Raw genomic sequence first — 20783 nt, forward strand, 5'->3', positions numbered from 1 at the left:
GTGATTGTATGTGTCCGTACATTGGACAGCTGGCAGTGGTTCAAGAAGGCAGCTCACCTCCCACTCTCTTGAGGGATAATTAGGGATGAGCAATAAATGCTCATCCAGTCTGTAACACTCGTATCTCATGAATGAATTAAAAAAAAAACAGAATTAACACCATTTTTGAAGCATGCCTTCAGTGTTTAGATGAACTTTAGTGTCCCTATCAGAGTTATGACCAATTGCTTCAGTCATCTGTTTATCTTGAACTGCTCGAGTTTCAAATGGCCAGACATGGATGCCAAGGATTGAGTGCAATGACGCATTGAATCAAAATACAACCCGTCATTGCAACAGAATTGCTTGTTTACAATCCTCTGCCTGTCCTTCAATGGGTCACGATCTTTAACTCTTTAATACCTGCAGCTGCTTCTGTGCAACATGAAATTTTTTGTAAAATTATTGGAACAAACAAAGTGTTTTTCCTCATGGCAGTCAGAGGTACAGGATTTAATTTAAGCTTGGAGTTTATTAAAGTGCTCAGTGAATAAATGTGAGAGATCACCTTGTGCCTTTGGGTATTTGGATTTGGAGCGGTGATAGCAGGAGTCAGAGACTCAGGATATGAGAGAAAGTGAGGACTGCAGATGTTGGAGATCAGAGTCAAAAAGTGTAGTGCTTGAAAAGCACAGCCGGTCAGGCCGCATCTGAGAAACAGGAGAGTCAACGTTTCAGGCATAAGCCCTTATCTGGAATTCCTGATGAAGCGCTTATGCCTGAAACATCGATTTTCCTGCTCCTCGGATGCTGCCTGACCAGTCGTACTTTTCAAGCGCCACTCTTTTTGACACTCGGGGTATGGGATAGGCTATTTAGGACAGAGATGAGGAACAGTTTCTTCTCTGGGAGGATGGTCAACCTGTGGAATTCTCTCCAATCAAAGGCTGAGGAATTGAATAAAATTCAGAAAGATTTTTTTTAAAGATTTAAAAGCATCAAGGGGTTTAGAGAGAAAGCAGGGATATTGTCTTGAATGAGGAGGTCAGCCATGATCATGTTAAATGGCAGACCTGGCTCGAAGACCCTACACCTGCTTCTAGTCTCCATGTTTCCAAGTCAGGATGGTGTGGGGCTTAGAGGGGAACCTGAAAGTGTTGGTGTCCCTGTATATCTGCTGCCCTTGTCCTTCTAGATGGTTGAGGTTACAGGGTTTGGAAGGTGCTCTCGAAGAATCTTTGGTGAATTTCTGCAGTACATGCTGCTGCCTCTGAGCACTGAGATTTACATTCTATACGTCCTTGCCATTCAGCAGGATCATGGCCGATTGCCCCAGGCCTCCGTTCCTTTCTTATACCATCTCGTCAGAGCCATCAACTCCGCAATATGTCAAAAGTCCATCCACCTCTAGTGTTCACACCTCCACAACTCTCTGGTGTAGGGAATTCCAGACATTCAGTACCTTTTGGCACAAGAAATTCCTTCACATCTCAGTTTTAAATGAGAGTCCCTTCATTCTGTAACAATGTTCCCTTGTCCAAGGTACTCCCATTAGTGGAAGTATCTGCATAACACAATCCTGATTTCTCTTTCACTAAACATGTTGGCTCTGATTATGTTAGCTTTTGTAAATATCCTGCTATTTTGCCTTTAAGCCCATGGAGGGAGTACAATGTAGGTTTGCAGGAATGATTACTAGACCTTGGGTTATGAGGAGAGATTAAACAAATTCTGGAATTTAGAAAGTTAAGGAGTGATTTGGTTGAAGTCTTCAAGATATTAACAGGAAAAAACAGGGTAGAAAAAGATAAATTGTTTCTACTGGTTGAGGATTCCAGAACGAGGGAACTTGGTCTGAGAATTAGGGCCAGACCATTCAGGAGAGATGTTCAGAAGCACTTCTACACCCAAAGGGCAGTGGATGCTGAATTGGTGTTAAATTTATCTATCTCAGATTTAAAATTTTCTTATGCAAAAGTATGAATGGTTGGGGGATAAAGTTTAAGGGCAGATATATGAAATTAGGACAGAGATCAGCCATGAACTGATTAAATGGTAGAACAGGCTCAAGGGACTGAATGGCCTACTGCTGTTCTATGTTCCTATTAATAATGAATTCTGGCATTTTCCCAATAGCAGATGTTTGTCTAACTGGACTATAGTTTCCTTTTTTTCTGGATGTAGGTTTGCTTGTTGAGCTGGAAGTTTGGCTTTCAGACGTTTCGTCACCATACTAGGTAACATCCTCAGTGAGCCTCCAAATAAAGCACTGGTGATGTAGCCCGCTTTCTATTTATATGTTTGAGTTTGTGCCCACACCTCTTCCCTCACTTTATCCAAGGCCTCACAAAGAGTCTTCCACATCTAAAGTTTCACCTGCACATCCAATATCATTTATTGTATCCATTGCTCCCAGTGCAGTCTCCTCTACATTGGGGAGACTGGATGCCTCCTTGCAGAGCACTTAGGGAACATCTCTGGGACACCCAGACCAATCAACTCCCTCTGCCAAGGATATGCAGGTCCTGGGCTCCACCACCACCTGAAGGAAAAACACCTCATCTTCCCCCTTGACTTCAACCCCAGGGCATCAATGTGGACTTCACCAGCTTGCTCATTCCCCCTCCCCCACCTTACCCCAGTTTCAAATCTCTAGCTCAGCACTGTCTACATGAGCTGTCCTACCTGCTAATCGCCTTTCCCACCCATCCACTCACCTCCTCTGACCCATCACCTCCATCCACTCATTGTACTCTTTGCTACCTTCTCCCACTCCAGTTCTCTCCACCTTGGAGGCTTCCTGCCTCCATTCCTGAAGGGCTTTTGCCCAAAACATCAATTTCCCTGCTCCTGCTGGACCTGCAGTGCTTTTCTAGCACCTAATTTAGACTGTTAACCCCAAGACCCAGCTAGTGTTCTGGGGACCTGGGTTGAAAACCCACCATAGCAAAAGGAATTTTAAATTCCAGATTTATTTTTATTGAATTAAAGTGGTTTAATGATAACCATGAAGGCATTGTCAATTGTTGGAAAACATCTGGCTCACTAAGTTTAGGGAAAGAAACTGCTATCACCTACATGTGATTCTGGACCCACAGCAATGTGGGTGACTCAAATGCCCACTGGGCAATTAGGGATGGGCAACAAGTGCAAGGGTTGGTGATGCCATTTCAAATGGTGACTTCATTTTTATCCTAGGACAAACCAACCAGAGACACGCACGAGAATTCCAAGAGGCATGGCATTCCAATCGGAACTCTATCAACAAACACATTGACTTGGATCCCATTTACTACCCCTGAGAAAAAAACAGGAAATGACACCACCATAGGAAATGATGTCACCACTGGAAATGACATCACTAACCCTAGAAAACTCAAACATATAAATAGAAAGCTGGCTTCACCACCAGTGCTCCATCTGGAGGCTCACTGAAGATGTTACCTAGCATAGTGATGAAACATCTGAAAACAAACCTTCCAGCTCAGCGAGCTAACCTACATCCAGAACCTCAATATGAGCTACAAATCTTCTCAAAACTCACTTTCCTATTTTCTGTTTCCCTCTCTTCTTGAACATGGGTGTCACATTAGCAGTTTTCCAATCTAATGGAACCCTCTTAGAATCCAGTGAGTTTCAGAATATGTTGATCAATGCCTCCACTATCCTTGCAGCCGCTTCCTTTAAAACCTTTGGATGCAGGCCATCAGATCCCAGGCATTTTATCTGCCTTTCGTCCCATTAATTTGTCAAATAACTTGTCCCTCACTATAGAGACTGTTGCAGGATCTTTCCTCCCATTAACACCTCATTGATCTGTTATCTTTGGGGTGTTTACAGTGTCCTCCACCATGGAAACTGATACAAAATGTTGGTTTAAATTAACTGCCATTTCTATGTTCTTATTAAGAATTCCACAGTTACATCCTCCAAGGATCCCACATTTACTGTAGCTACTATCTTTTAATATACCCAGAGAAGCTCTTACTGTTTGTTTTTATATTTCTTGCCAGTTTACTTTCATAATCAATTTTCTCCCTTTCATTAATTTTTTAGTGATCACTGTTTTTTGAAAAAAATAATCCCAATCATCTGGCTGCCTTGTATGCCTTAGTTTTGATTAAATACTGTCCTTGTACATCAAACTCCAGTAAATTTGTCCGATATGATTTTCTATTCACAAACTCATATTGACTGTGCCCAATCAGATCGATTTAGTCAAATATCCATTTATCACATCCTTTATTATAAATTTGAGCATTTTCCCCATTGCTGGTGTAATGTCACCATAGTCCCAGAGGACCATAGGGCTGCTCTCCCTTTAGAGTTCACTACATGGTGGTTAACCTGAGGACCACCCCTCTTCAGGCAGTGGGTGTGGTTGAGAAGACAGGACTTTCCTGGTGATCTCAGCCAGCACAGGAATTGAACCCATGCTATTGGTCACTTTGGATCACAAACTAGCTGTCAGGCCAACTGCCATAACTGACCCCTCCCTGATGTAAGGCTGACGGATTTGTAGTTCCCTGTTTTCTCCCTCGCTCCTTGCTTAAACAGTGGACTGAAATTTGCAGCTCCCAATCTGGAGGAATTGTTCCAGAATTTACAGAATTTTGGAAGTAAATCAACAAAGCATCGACCATCTTTATGGCCACCTCCTTCAGCAAGATGTCAGATCCTAGGGAGTTATCACCTTACTGATGCTAATTCTTTTTGATCTCTCATTTTCCCTAGTCACCTGGATCCCTATGTCTGGGAGATTTCATGCATCTTCGTCTGTGAAAGGGAACAAAAAATGGTCCTTTAGCTTCTCTGCCATTTCATAATTTCCCTTATTCAATTTAACACTTGCCCCCTCCCCACCCCCAACTGTCTCACTCCCCCACTCTGCTGGATATAGAGTCTTACTCTGGTCATCTCCAAAATTTTCAGAATTCCCTAACCTGCCTGCCCTTTAGCTCCAGATTGGCAGGAATCATGAACCAGGCTTTTGTATTTCAAAAGAATAATTATTTATCATAAAGAAATTACTCTAATTTGGTTACAAACTGCCCCATACACCCGCATACAGACAGGCAAAGACAGACCATAACACCAGTCATAGAGTCATACAGATGGATAGCACAGAAAAAAGCCCATTAAGCCTGTGCTGGTCATAAACAAGCACCTCACTATTTTAATCCCATTTCCCAGAAGTTGACTCAAAGTCCTTTATGCCTTGGCATCACAAGTACATATATAAATACCTCTTAAATATTATGAGGCTTTCTGGCTTCTTCCAACGCCACCCACCCCGCACACGCACATTCAATCAGTTCCAGATTCCCATCACCCTCTGGGTGAAAATGTTTTTTCTCCCATCTCCTCTAAACCACCTACCCCTTAACTATGCCCCTGTTCATTGAACCCTCCATCACGGGAAAATGTTCACTCCTGTCGACCCTATCTATGTCCCTCATAATTTTATACATCTTCAACATGTCCCCTCTCAATCTCCTCTCCCCAAGAAAACAACCACAGTCTGTCCAATCTCTTTTCATCACTGAAACTCTCCAGGCCAGGCACATGCTGGTAAATCTCCTCTGCACTCCATCCAGTGCTATCATATCCCTCCTATAATGTGGAATCCAGATTGCACACTGTACTCTAGCTGTGGCCTAATCAATGTTTTATACAGTACCAATAGCACCTCCCTGCTCTTGTACTGAATGCCTCAGTCACAGAAGGCAAGATTCTAGATGCCACCTTAGCAACATTATCCACCTGTCCTGATACCTTAAGGGACCTTTGGGCATTCACCCTAAAACTAGGATAATGCATGTTCTGGCAGCGCAATTTGTTTATAATGTTGCTGAGGAATTAAGGAACGGGTGTTTGGAGAACACAATAATGCAATTCCAGCAGTGTTTGTTTTGCACGCTTCATTCTACGCATTCACCGGTGTCAGCTCCTGACAGAGTGGCTTTCTGAGAGACATACATTGAGCAGTTTCCTATGAAAGGTACAATACTCATTGATTATCCCTTTCTTGAAAAAATATGGAGCAGCATTGTGACAAGAATCTTAGCAGAAGCATCCTGGTGATAAAATTGTGGGCGGTGAAGGCAAAAGAAAGACTGTAAAGGAAGAGAAGCTCAAAATTTGTGCGAAGATTTGTAGCTCGGGTGCTCATTGTTGTGGTTCTGTTCGCCGAGCTGGAAGATTTTGTTGCAAACGTTTCGTCCCCTGGCTAGGCGACATCATCAGTGCTTGGGAGCCTCCTACGAAGCGCTTCTTTGATGTTTCCTCCGGTGTTTATAGTGGCCTGTCCCTGCCGCTTCCGGTTGTCAGTTTCAGCTGTCCGCTGTAGTGGTTGGTATATTGGGTCCAGGTCGATGTGTTTGTTGATGGAGTTTGTGGATGAATGCCATGCCTCTAGGAATTCCCTGGCTGTTCTCTGTCTGGCTTGCCCTATGATAGTAGTGTTGTCCCAGTCGAATTCATGTTGCTTGTTGTCTGCGTGTGTGGCTAGTTGATGTTCATGTATGCGGATTGTTAGCTGTCTTCCTGTTTGTCCTATATAGTGTTTAGTGCAGTCCTTGCATGGTATTTTGTACACTACATTCGTCTTGCTCATGTTAGGTATCGGGTCCTTCGTTCTGGTGAGTTGTTGTCTGAGCGTGGCTGTTGGTTTGTGTGCCGTGATGAGTCCTAGGGGTCGCAGTAGTCTGGCAGTCAGTTCCGAGATGCTCCTGATGTATGGTAGTGTGGCTAGTCCTTTTGGTTGTGGTATGTCCTCGTTCCATGGTCTTTCTCTTAGGCATCTGTTGATGAAGTTGCGCGGGTATCCGTTTTTGGCGAATACCTTGTATAGGTGTTCCTCTTCTTCTTTTTGCAGTCCTGGTGTACATATCTTACCCAGAGTTTGGGTTGAATTTGTGGTAGGACTGTTTGTTCTAACCTTTGCATAACTGCCTCTGCTATGAGTCCCGAGATTGGTGACAGGAATCCGATTCACGAGAGAAGAAGAAAAGGATAGCCAACTCCCATTCCTAGATGTGATGGTACAGAGAACACCAAACGGAGAATTCACTACAAGGGTACACAGGAAAGCCACACGCACAGACCAAGTCCTGAACTATGAAAGTAACAATCCCAACACACACAAACGGAGCTGCATCAGGACACTATTCAAAAGGGCCACAACACACTGCAGTACACCAGAACTGCAAAAAGAAGAGGAACACCTATACAAGGTATTCGCCAAAAACGGATACCCGCGCAACTTCATCAACAGATGCCAAGAGAAAGACCATGGAACGAGGACATACCACAACCAAAAGGACTAGCCACACTACCATACATCAGGAACATCTCGGAACTGACTGCCAGACTACTGCGACCCCTAGGACTCATCACGGCACACAAACCAACAGCCACACTCAGACAACAACTCACCAGAACGAAGGACCCGATACCCAACATGAGCAAGACTAATGTAGTGTACAAAATACCATGCAAGGACTGCACTAAACACTATATAGGACAAACAGGAAGACAGCTAACAATCCGCATACATGAACATCAACTAGCCACGAAACGACACGACCAGCTATCCTTAGTAGCCACACACGCAGACAACAAGCAACATGAATTCGACTGGGACAACACTACTATCATAGGGCAAGCCAGACAGAGAACAGCCAGGGAATTCCTAGAGGCATGGCATTCATCCACAAACTCCATCAACAAACACATCGACCTGGACCCAATATACCAACCACTACAGCGGACAGCTGAAACTGACAACCGGAAGCGGCAGGGACAGGCCACTATAAACACCGGAGGAAACATCAAAGAAGCGCTTCGCAGGAGGCTCCCAAGCACTGATGATGTCGCCTAGCCAGGGGACGAAACGTTTGCAACAAAAACTTCCAACTCGGCGAACAGAACCACAACAGGAAGAGAAGCTAGATACTGTAAAGCATAAGGAGAGAATATGTGATATAGCTCACTTTACACACCATGACCTCCTGCATTAACAGTATCTTTTAAATGTACTGTGTTAAATTTACTTATGTCTCATTGTTAAATATGATTTATACTTACATTCAGGCTGTGCTATACTTGCTGTTAGGTGTTTGGGTGATATTTGAGTGCTCATGAGTCGTATTTTTTGCTGGTCTGCCCTGACCCCACTTTTCCTGTAGGCCCCATTATTTCTATTAAGCGATTTTCTGTTAAGTGTGGTTTTGGTGGGACGCAACGATGGCATTATAGCAGAATTGCCTGTACTGTTGATGCACATGTGTAAGGATTGTAGAAACCAAGTAGAGTTAGTGATGACAGAGATTGGGGTGGGTGTAGGTGAGCAGGGAAGGTGTTGCGAGCAATAATAAGAATATTAAAGCATTATCCTTGAAGGGAAGTGGGTAGAGTAGTGGAGAGTGAGTGAGTGTGAGGTATCAAAAGAGATGATGCTGGACCTTAGTCTGATGGAGCAGAGTAGGATACTGCCCTTCCTACACTGTACAGCATTCCTCCAGGTGGGTGAGACTGTTTTATCCCAGGGAGCCATCTTAGAATAAGCTGGCAAATCTGCTGTCATGACCTCCACTGCAGGTCGTGTGGAAGGAGGAAGTTCCACATTGGCACCACTCCAACTAACTAGATCTCCAGGACCCTGTCTGCAAAGCAAGGAACCAAGTTCTCCTGTTTGCTATGCCCTGGAAAAATGTCAGCAACAATGCCGAGCAACTGTAGAGTAACGGTACTTGACTGGGTGCCTAATGAGCCTTTAAAGATGATGTGGGTGCAAGGAATGCCAATGAGTTCTGGGATATCGACGGAGTGGTGAGTTGTTCTGGGAATGGTGTCTGTTAAATTGAGGCAGAAAACAGATATGAGAGATGTCATTGGAGGGTGTTAGTAATTAATAAGGTGAATTTGGTAAGACATAATGAGAGAACTTGCTAGGTCTCACTGACAAATCCTTCAAAAAAAACCTAATGCTGTTAAGACTTAGCCAAGTTACCCAGATCCAGTTGATCATTCTGTCCATCTGTCTACCTGTCTGCACATTCATTTCGGTACAAAGTTAGTAGCTGAGCATCGACTTCTTTAGGGTGAGGTGCTAGCCAGTAGTTAGGATTTACTTCTCGGGACATGGTTGTACAGGGTCCTTCCACAGCTAATTTCAGTCCATATTCCATTCAGTTGGGCTGCGGTCATTGATTCTGGAGAAGATGGCTCCTCCAAACAGTTAAAGCATCAGATGCTTGGACAGTGTCATCAGTGAAGCTGGGTCAATGAACTTCTGGGTTCTTACTAAACCCTGAACGAGTGGCCAGCGTTCAGTGCAATTTCTCAATGTCTACAAATTGAGAGAGTCAGCCCCTGATCGTCTCTCACTATCAACATCTCGCTATCAGCTTGGCTCTAAATATTATATGGATGCTTGGAGAGCAGCAACTAACCTTAAGCCATCAGTTCCATGTGGTATGGAATTCTCTGGGATGTATGTCAAATATTTCAGATAATGGGTGAAGATGCAGGAATATAGAAAGATGTCTTCCCACAATAACCCCTCTCTCTCTCCCTGTTTGACCTTTTCTTTCCCTCTCCTACCATCCACCCCACTTTCTGCCTCCCCCCTCTCTGTCTCCCCTTTCTCTCTATCTCTCTCTCTCTCTCTCCCTCCTGTTCCTGTGTCCTCTGTTTCTCACTCTCACTCTTTCTCACTCTCTTACTCTCACTCTCTCTCTCTCTCACACACACTCTGTCTCTCTCTCTCTCTCTCTCTCTCTCTCTCTCTCTCTCTCACACACACACACACACACACACACACACACACACACTCTCACTTTGGGACCTGGAGCTTGTGCAATTCAGGAAGCAAATACATGGTGGAAATTGATTAAACTCAGCCTATTTGTAAATAATAGTAGGAAGTGATTTCAGATCAGAGGTGATGGCCTAGTACTATTATCAAGAGTCAAAAAGTGTGGTGCTGGAAAAGCACAGCAGGTCAGGCAGCATCCGAGGAGCAGGAAGTGTCCTTCAGACAGTTAAAGCATCCTGCTCCTCTGCATCTGCAGTCCTCACTTTCTCCTAGTGGTATTATCATGAGACTATGAATCCAGAAATTCGGCTCATGTTTTGAGGACCTGGGTTTGAATCCTATCACGGCAGATGGTGGAATTTGAATTCAATAAAATAAATTATCTGGAACTAAGAATCTAATGATGTCCATGAAACCATTGTTAATTGTCAGAAAAACCCATCTGGTTCACTGATGTCCTTCAGTAAGAAAATCTGCCATCCCTTAACTTGTCTGGCCTACATGTGACTCCATACCCAAAGCAACGTGGTTGACTCTCATTTGCCCTCTGAAATGGCCTTGCAAGCCACTCAGTTGTATCAATCATTACAAAGTTTCAAAGAAATGAAATTGGACGGATGACGTGGCATCAACCTAGGCACTGGAAAAGGCAACAGCCGAAACAGCCCTGTCGACCCTACAAAGTCCTCCTCACTAACATCTGGGGGCTAGTGCAAAAACTGGGAAAGATGTCTCACAGACTTACCAAGCAGCAGCCTGCCATAGTCATAGTCACAGACAATGTCCCAGACACACCATCACCACCCCTGTCCCACCGGCAGGACAGACTCAGCAGAGGAGGTGGCACAGTGGGATACAGTAGGGAGGGAGTTGTCTTAGGAATCCTCAACATTGACTCCGGACCCCTGGCTTCAGATTAAACATGGACAAGGAAACCTCTTGCTGATTACCATGTACCATCCTCGCCCAGGCTGATGAATCAGTACTCCTCGATGTTGAACAACACTTGGAGGAAGCACTGAGGGTGGAAAGGGCACAGAATGTATCTGGCTGGGGGATTTCACTGTCCACCACCAAGAGTGACTCGGCAGCAGCATTACTGATCGAGCTGGTCAGGTCCTAAAGGACAGAGCTGCTGGACTGGGTCTATGGCAGGTGGTGAGGGAACAGTCAGGTAAAAACAACTTGGCCTTATCCATACATCTGCAGCTGGCAAATTGGTATCTGTCCATGACAGTATCGGTAAGAGTGATCACCGCACAGTTCTTGTGGGTACAAAGTCCCACCTTCACATTGAGAATGCCCTCCAGTGTGTTGTGTGGCACCATCACTGTGCTAGATGGAACAGACTTCAAACAGATCTAGTAACTCAAGACAGGGCATCCATGAGGCACTGTGGGCCATCAACAGCAGCAGAATTATAGTCATTCCTGATGAAGGGTTTTTGCCCGAAATGTCGATTTTCCTGGTCCTCGGATGCTGCCTGACCTGCTGTGCTTTTCCAGCGCCATTCTGATCTAGACTCTAATTAGATTAGATTCCCTATATGTGGAAACAGCCCTTTGGCCCAACAAGTCCACACCAACCCTCCGAAGAGTAACCCACCTCCCTCTGACTAATGCACCTCAACAACTATGGACAATTTAGCATGGCCAATTCACCTGACCTGCACATCTTTGGAATGTGGGAGGAAACCGAGCACCCGGAGGAAACCCACGCAGACACGGGGAAAATGTGCAAACTCCACACAGACAGTCGTCCAAGGCTGGAATTGAACCTGGGACCCTGGCGCTGTGAGGCAGCAGTGCTAACCACTGAGCCACCGTGCCGCCCAACAGCATCTGCAGTACCCACCTCCGCCTAACAGCAGAATTGTACTTCAGCACAGTCTGTAATCTCATGGCCCAACATATCCCCCACTCAACCATTACCATCAAGCCAGGGGATCAACCCTGGTTCAATGGAGAGTGCAGGAGGGCATGGCTGGAGCAGCACCAGCCATAGCTGAAAATGAGGTGTCAACCTGATGAAGCTACCAAACAGGACTACTTACAAGTCAAGCAGCGTAGAAGTAATTGATAAACAGAGCTAAGCAATCCCATGATCAGTGGATCAGATCTAAGCTCTGCGGTCCTGCCACATCGAGTCGTGAATGATGGTGGACAGTTAAACAACTCCCTGGAGGAGGAGGCTCCACCAATATCCCCCTCCTCAATGACGGAGGAGCCCAGCACATCCGTGTAAAAGATAATGCTCGAGCATTTGCAACAATCGTCAGCCAGAAGTGCCGAGTGGATGATCCATCTCAACTTCCTCCAGTGGTCTCCAGCATCACAGATACCAGTCTTCAGCCAATTCAATTCACTCCATTAAATGGTGGGAGACACTGAATACTGCAAAGGCTATGGACCCTGATAATATTTCTGGCAATAGTACTGAAGACGTGTCCTCCCGAACTTGCCACTCCCCTAGCCAAGTTGTTCTAGAACAGCTACAACACTGGCATTTACCTGACAGTGTGGAAAATTGCCCAGATATGTCCAACCAGGCCTTTACCACCCCATCAATCTACTCTCGATCATTCATAAAGAAGGGTGCTAAGAGACTGCAGAGTGACTTGGACAGACTGGCAGAGTGGGAAAATACTTGGCAAATGAATTATAATGTGATGTTATTCACTTTGGCAAAAACAGGAAGGCAGATTAGTATCTGAATGGTGGCAGTTTAGGAAAAGGTGAGGTGCAAGAGACCTGGGTACCAAGACGGAACAGGCACTGAAGCTTGGTGGTGAAGAAAGCTAATGGCATGCTGTCCTTCATAGTGAGAGGATTTTAGTATAGGAGTAGGGATCTCTTACTGCAGTCATATAGGGCCTTGGTGAGACCACAGCTTGAGTCTTGTGTGCAGTTTTGGCTTCCTCGTCTGCAGAAGAACATTGCTGCTATTGAGTGAGTCCAGTGAAGGTTCACCAGACTATTCAAGACTGAGATGAGGAAGAACATCTTCAGTCCGATTATGAACCTGTGGAATTCTCTCCCAAAGGAAGCTGTTTGGGGCAGTTTATTAGTTAGATTCAAGAGGGAGCTGGACATGGCTAAAAGGATCAAGGGGTAAGGGAAGGAAGCAGCAATGGGATATCGAGACTGCATGATCAGCTGTGATCAGGTGGTGCAGGCTCAAAAGGCCAAATGACTCTAGGCTTGAAGCTCCTCCTGCAGCTATTTCCTGTGTTTCTACGAATTCTTTGAGAGTTGGAAGGAGGAGCAGTGAGAGGTAGGAGAGATGTGGTGAGAGAGGAGAGACATTGGGAGAGCAAGAGAATGGATGTGATGGGAGAGAGTGAGTGGCTAAAGAGGGAAGGGAGAGGTTGGGAAACATTTTAAAAAGGCCTACTGATGAATTGGAATATCTCATCCTTTCACTTTAACTCATCTCTGCCAAAGGACAAAGGTTAATGTGTTGCATGTTTGTTTAATTCCACTTGGGGGAATATTCCTTCAGGACAGCATGGGCCAGTTCAGATCCTTATAGAAGGGACTGTGAGCACTTTCACTACATGATGCTATAATAACACACTACTCCATTGCCACACAGACCTTCGGTAGGGATTTCTATCATAGAGTGTCTGACTGGGTCCCATCATTCCCATAATGACCATCTGTACACTGTCCCTCCAGAAAAACTCCACATCTGGAGAGGGAGGAGGGGGCAATGGAGGGAAGAGGGGACAGTGGAGAGGGGTGGTAACAGGAAGGTGTGATAATGGGGAGGAGAGGTTAATAGGAAGGGGTAATAGAGAAAGAGGTAACAAGGAGAGGGAATAATGGGACAGGAGAACTGGGAGCAGGGGTGAGAGAGAGGGGTAACGGAGTTGATGCACAGAGGACTAATGGAACAGAGAGGGGGTTAGCAGTATATAGCCCAGTCTCTCTTTGGAAGCTGCTTCTAACCCACAAACCCTCAGCATTTTAAATAACCATGCACCCAGTAGAAATCTTGTGGAATATCACTTTCATTGAAGTAACATCAATCTAAGTAATTCCTTTTAACTTCGACTTTGTTTTCTGATTTGTACCCAGCTTGCCCTCCATTTGAACCTTATCTATCTGTGTTACCTCTTCAAAGAATTTATTAAGGTTACTGAAAACATAATCTTCCCTTCTCAAATCTATGCCGTCAAGCGATGACGTCTTCAGTTTCGGGATGTTTCAATGTTCCTCTCAGTACAGTTCCATTATCTTTCCTTGCACTGACGTTCAGTTGGTTCTGTGGACTTATACAACCTCCCTATTTAAATATAGCTATCATATTAACATGGTGAAATAATTTCTAAATAATTTCTCTCTGTGCCAGAGAGAAGCCAGTTCTGCTTTTGAAGTGAAGCAATTCTGAGTTTCTGTGGTCTCCCTCAGCTGATTGGCTCCTCACTGCTTTCTATCATGTGAGTAACCTTTAATATTGTTCCCGTGGAGCAGAAACCTCCCTCTCCCCTCTCTCGCTTCACAGCTTCGCCTCTCGGTTACAACTTACACACCCAGTTGGTGGCATTGTCAACTAGTTACATGCAGGTTACGAATGATCTCTCTGTACAAAGGGGGAGTGACTCTGGGACGAGAAGGGATCCAAACTGAGCTGATTTTGGATACATGCCACACTGAAATCATGACGAGCTGTTCCACTGAGAAATTGTGCCTGAATCTGGAGTGAGAAGGAGGAAGCTGAAACTTCAAACCAGTTCTGTTTGTGGCTGGGACACACTCAGTCGGAAGTGATGAATTGATGACAGCTGAAGGAGAGACATCGAGTGGTGGAGGGGAGGGGGCATAAGTGAAGGACTGTCTGTGAGTGCAAGTGTGTAACATTAAATCACTAGCATGTCGTACAAGCAGATTGATCTCTGTGATATTTTCTGTAACAGATTCCATCTCCAGCTTTCACACACTTTTTATTTGTTTGAACACTGGAGAGTTTGCCAGCTGCAGATTCTAATCTTTTATGAATTTCCATTTCAGGTCTTGTTGAACATGGCCGTGGCTGGGCAGCTATTGCTAAGATGGTGAGTTCCAAGACGGAGGCTCAGTGTAAAAATTTCTACTTTAACTACAAGAGACGTCACAATCTGGATGCCCTCCTTCAGCAGCACAGACTGAGAATGGTAAGGGCTGAAAGCAGCCAGTGATCTGATCTGAACTGAACCAAAGTCGTCCAGTCACTTTCTACTTCACTGGAACATCAAACATCCAGAAAGACAGGAGGAGTTGATGTTTTTACAGAGTCCAGTCATGTTGTACTGTTGTAAATTGGATTTAACTCCTATAGCAGCTCCAAACTGCTTCACACCAGCTCTAGTTTAACTCCACATAAAATCCAGCTGGACCTTAAGGGAAATCTCCAGTTTCATCCCTAACCAGCACCATGTTTATTAAAGGTTTCCCTGGTTTCCATGTTGTTCAGCAATCTGCATGTAATGATGCTAACTCACTGAGTAAATGGGATCCTCACACTAAAGCAGCTATCACAGGGTCTAGTCTCCTGCTCCAACTGAAATGTCTCATATTGCGTGGACTCAATGATGATAAAAGCTAATTGCTCACCTCATCCCACCCCACCTCAGCCCAGCCCAACCCAACCCAGCCCAGCCCAGCTCAGCCCAGCCCAGCCCAGCACACAGGAGTACAAGCAGAGCGTTTAAGCTATACTTCAATCCCATTGTTGTTCTTATCGGCATCTATTGTTCCTGTAACAGGCTGGAGAGGCTCAATAACCTCTGCTTGTTCCTGTAACAGGCTGGAGGGGCTCAATAACCTCTGCTTGTTCCTGTAACCAGCTGGAGAGGCTCAATAACCTTTGCTTGTTCCTGTAACCAGCTGGAGAGGCTGAATATCACTCCTGGAATGGAAATCATCATTTATGGGTATTCAGGCAGATTCATGATTGGCACTCCCTTGTGAGCGATGTTGGACTAGTATTGACTGATTACTTTGCCGCTCTCCAGCAGATTCTCTTCCATCGTCTAGTCATTTCTTTTATTTTTTTTCTCTCTCCTGAAGCTTGTCACCAGATACTTGGGTCATTAGTGAGGATTTCTGACCTCCATCACCTTGAGATCTCTCTCCCAAATATCCTTGTGTGGCCATTGTGGCCTTGGCTAGTGTAACAGAGGGTTCTAAGCACCTCCTTTCAGATCCAACCAACGTCTCAGTTTTGATAGTTTCAGTTGATCTTTACCATCACCGACTGTGTGAGGAAACCAATCACAAACCAGATCTTTCCATGAGGTAGTGCTTGCTAACATCACCCCTGTATGACCTGGCTCCAAGTGTCCCATTATGTTCTGGACTCTCCCACCCAGCTGCCCTGCCGACAACAGCTTGGAACAACCTTTGGAGATTCTTTAATCATATTGTTTCAGGAACTGGGCTCCTTTCAGGCTGTATATTGCTGTGACTGAGTGCTTCCTGTAATTTTAATTCTCTATCCCATTCTGCGCTTGGCCTCGAGTGAAGTCAAACAGAATTTCAGTGATGCACTGTTCAGATTTTGATCATGATCAGGGGCAGGATCAGAAAGAGTCAATTGTGGATGGCCTCCTTCCCCACTCAGAGGACCCTGGGGCTGCCCTGTCATTGGAGAGAGACAATGCTGGTGATTTAACCTGAGAGTCACCATGCCTCCAGTGAGGGGAGTCCTTCAGCCAATGTGGGAATTGAACCTGTGCTGTTGGCATCACTAGGCATCACTAACCAGCTGTCCAGCCAACTGAGCTAACTGATCCCCAATAAAACTATGAGGGAATGGATTCGCTGTTAGTGAGCAGTGTCAACTGGGTCAGTCAGTGCACACACATTATCACACATCCCATTTCCCTGAGCCCCAAATCAGTTTGTCATTGCTTAGCCAATGGAGCACTCTTGCTCGCTCTCTCGTGCAATCTCTTGCTCCCTCTCCATGTCTCGTGCTCCCACCCCATCCCTTGCACTCCTGCCCTGTTTCTTGCATTCTTCTCTCCACCGCCCCCTTCTTAATTCAGTCTATTTTCTGAAGAAGGTCATTGGACTCAAAATGTTAACTCTGTTTCTCTCTGCACACATGCTGCCAGACCTGCTGAGTTTCTCCAACAATTACTGTTTCTGTTTCCAATTTCCAGCATCTACAGTTCTTTGTTTTATTTTATTTGACTGTTCTTGCTGTTCAGTAGTGTCCCTGCCTCTGCTCCAGGATGCCCGGGTTCAAGTCCCACCTCATCAAGAGTTGTGAGCAAGTTGATTAGGAAAAATAAATAAGAGGACTGAGCTGGGACGCTGTGCCTGCTGTGGTTTCTCAGTTAGAGAGGTATCAACTGGGCCAAATAGCTGGCCCTCGCTCCTAAGGGCCGCACGTATCTGATATTCAGGTCGGCTCAGTGCTCCATCTTCCTGCTGCACCCACTCCGCTGCCCACTGCTGTTTTTTTAGATTAGATTCCCTACAGTATGGAAACAGGCCCTTCAGCCCAACAAATCCATACCAACCCTCCAAAGAGTAACCCACCCAGATCCATTCCCCTTCTCTATATTTACTCCTGCACCTATCACAATGGGCAATTTAGCATGGCCAGTTCACCTGACCTGCACGTCTTTGGATTATGGGAGGAAACTGGAGCACCCGGAAACAACCCGCACAGACACTGGGAGAATGTGCAAACTCCACGCAGACAGTCGCTAGAGGCAGGAATCGAACCCGGGTCCCTGGTGCTGTGAGGCAGCTGTGCTAACCACTTCTCTCATTACTTTATTTTGTGTTGATAGGAAGCAGAAAAGGTTGTGAAGAAGAAGAGGCAGATCCCAGCAGCACAGGGAGAGGAATCCTCAGCAACATCTGCTGCTGAAGATGAGGATCTGGAAGCTTCTGGAACCAGTGGGAATGAAGAAGAAATGCGAGAAGATGCAGAAGGTTTGTATGCATTTGCTGATGGTATCAGTCCACAACAGCTGGGATTTCTGTAGAAGTTGATATAGTCAAAGTTCAATGCTTAATTCCCAGCATTCCTGACATGTGTTCTTCAGGATAAAGAAGACCAATTGAACCTTTATGTTCTACTGTTTGAGGTCCTGGCAGAATGCCCACTGCTTTCAGTTATTATGAAATCATTCGGTCTTGATCTGACAATCTCATCTGATCCATCACGTCATCTGATTCTAACTGTCACACCCACTTTTAGAGTCATAACAGACTCAAAACATTAACTTTGCTTCTCTCCCCACAAATGCTGCCAGTCCTGCTGAGTTTCTCCAGCATTCTCTGTTTGAATTGTATTCACTTGGCCTGAACTCTGATTTAGTGAAGCCAAACTTGCTACTTCCATACTTCCCCTTCTCTTTGAGATGATGTGGAGGTGGAGATCGGTGAGAGCAGAGGACAGGAGCTGGACAGCAGGCGCCCTAAACCCTGACCCCCAACCCAGTACAGTCCCCTAACCCTGAGCCGTCTGATTCAGCAGTGCCTCTCTAAACCCTGACCTCGCCCCCCAAAACAAGCACAGACCCCCAAAGCCCAATCCCCCTACCACAGCACAGACCTCCAAAACCCTGAGCCATCTGATTCAGCACTACCTCTCTAAACCCTGATGTGGTGGTGTTGGTGTTAAACTGGGATGGACGAAGTCAAAAATCACACAACACCAGGTTATAGTCCAACAGGTTTATTTGAAAGCACTAGCTTTCAGAGCACTGCTCCTTCGTCTGGTAGCTAGTAGTTCCAAATAAACTTGTTGGACCATAATCTGGTATTGTGTGATTTTTAACTTTCTCTTTGAGAGGTAGTCCTGTCCCTCTCCAGGATTCCTGGTCAATCCTTCAGTCTGGAATTCATTACCGCAGCTCCCAGGCGTTGAGGTCTCTTTTTTAGACCACGAACCAGAGTGAGAGACAACGTAAAATGGCCTTTAGTTGCCTTTATTCAGAGAACTTGCTATTACAGGTTTCTGAGCTGAAACTACAGCATTGAGTGAAAGTGGCTTCCTTATACTATATCATAACCGACAGCTCATTAATATGATCAACATTTTCAGGATACAGGTATGTATATATTAAAAGGTTTAACATTTACACAATGCAGTTGTCAGTTCATTGAAAAGTATTTGAAACTGACCCATTCAGATAGGCACTTGAGAATTGTCTTCAGTTAAGTGGTTTAGACCAAGTGAAAACATTCTGTGGTTACCTCCTGCTGTGCGCTCAAGAGCTTTCACTATGTTAAATAGTCACACCTACCTGCTCGCTTTAGTTCCCTTTTCACCACTAATGTTGCCACTGGAAACTTTGATTCTGATTTAATGAAGTTTCCCTTATTCAATTAATTCTCCGAGCTATTTTAAAATAACAGGATCCAGTAGAACCGATAATCTCCTGTGGTGAGAGAGTCCACAGCAAGGCCATGGTCTTGTTTTGGGACATATTACGTTGGTGATAGGCGCGATAGAAATGTATGTTCTTGCTTTGGTGCCATGTGATTAGAAGTTCTCTTTGAGCAGCAGGTAACAGGAGTTCAGACGCTGAGAGTGAATCCTCATCAACGTTGAGGATAAAAACCAAGGATACGAGCCTGGCTAATCCTGAAAGGACAGGAGGAGAGGATTCAGAGAAGGATGAGAATGAGGATCCCAAGCCGCAGTATTCCATGGAAAAGCTCAATTCTGAAGGAGACTGTAACGAGAAGGAGTGTGAGGGAATGGAGACTGTTAACATTAAGGCTGAACAATCAGAGGACAAGACAAGTGAGAATGGCCTCTCTGTGGCTGAACACTCTGGCAATAAGGAAAGAACGCAAAGGCCAGATGAAGAAACTGCACAAATCTCAAAGGTCGGCTCAGAGAACGTGGTGGAGACTGAGGTTAACGACAGGTTAAACACGAACAGTGATTCCAGTGCTACTTGTAGTGCTGATGAGGTGGAGGACCAAGATGCTTCAAGCATAAGTAGGTAAGAAGCGGCCATAAGACCATAACAGCAGAAAATGGGCCATTCAGCCCATCTCGTCTGCTCTGTCATTCAATCATGGCTGATACGTTTCTCAATCTCATTCTCCCACCTTCTCCCCGTAACCCTTGATCCCCTTGATACTCAAGAACCTATCTATCTCAATCTTAAATATACTCAATGCCCTGGCCTCCACAGCCTTCCATAGATTCACCACTCTCTGGTTGAAGAAGTTTCTCCTTATCTCTGTTCTAAAGGGTCTTCCTTTTACTCTAAGACTGTGCCCTCAGGTCCTAGTCTCTCCTACCAATGGAGACATCTTCCCAATACATATCTGTCTAGACCATTCTATATTCTGTTAGCTTCAATTAGGTTCCCCTTCATCCTTCTGAACTCCATCAAGCATAAACCCAGATTCCTGAAACATTCCTCATATGTTAAGCTTTTCATTGCTGGGACCATCTCATGTATCTCCTCTGACCATGCTGTAAAGTCAGTACATCCTTCCTGAGATATGGGACCGAAAGCTGTACACAATACTCCAAATGTGGTCTGACCAGAGCCCTATAGAGCCTCAGAAGTACATCCCTGCTTTTATATTCAAGTCCTCTCAAAATAAATGCCACCATTGCATTTTCCTTCCTAACTACTGACTCAAACTGCAAGTTAACCTTGAGAGAATCCTGGACTAGCACTCCCAAGTCCCTTGGCACTTCAGATTTCCGAATTTTTCTCCCCATTTAGAAAATATTCCATGCCTCTACTTCCTACCAAAGTGCACAACCTCGCACTTTCCCACATTGTACTCCATCAGCCACTTCTTTGCCCATTCTCCTAACCTGTCCAAATCCTTCTGCAGCCTCCCCGCTTCCTCAATGCTACCTGTCCCTCTACCTGTCTTTGTATCATCTGCAAACTTAGCCAGACTGCCCTCAGTTCCTTCATCTAGATCGTTAATGTATAACGTGAAAAGTTGTGGTCCCAATATTGAGCCTTGCGGAACACACTTGTCACCAGTTGTCATCCTGA

At 45.1% G+C, this 20783-nt stretch overlaps 1 protein-coding gene across 9 annotated transcripts in view; it reads left to right on the forward strand.

Annotated features, from left to right (window-relative positions):
- ncor2 (nuclear receptor corepressor 2) overlaps window positions 1–20783 on the forward strand; it is a 418107-nt gene that overhangs the window by 271422 nt on the left and 125902 nt on the right. For 8 of the 9 annotated variants that reach the window (XM_087999801.1, XM_087999810.1, XM_087999806.1 and 5 more), the window contains exons 18-20: window positions 14812–14954; window positions 17586–17730; window positions 19310–19757. In XM_087999801.1, the coding sequence (XP_087855927.1) occupies window positions 14812–14954; window positions 17586–17730; window positions 19310–19757 (736 nt within the window). The remainder of the gene's footprint in view (window positions 1–14811; window positions 14955–17585; window positions 17731–19309; window positions 19758–20783) is intronic. The other variant, XM_087999809.1, reaches the window with a different exon arrangement.

This window comes from Chiloscyllium plagiosum, unplaced genomic scaffold (genome assembly GCF_037043375.1).
Source record: "Chiloscyllium plagiosum isolate Xiang-an unplaced genomic scaffold, Cpla_swu_hap1 HiC_scaffold_24, whole genome shotgun sequence".
NCBI lineage: Eukaryota > Metazoa > Chordata > Chondrichthyes > Orectolobiformes > Hemiscylliidae > Chiloscyllium > Chiloscyllium plagiosum.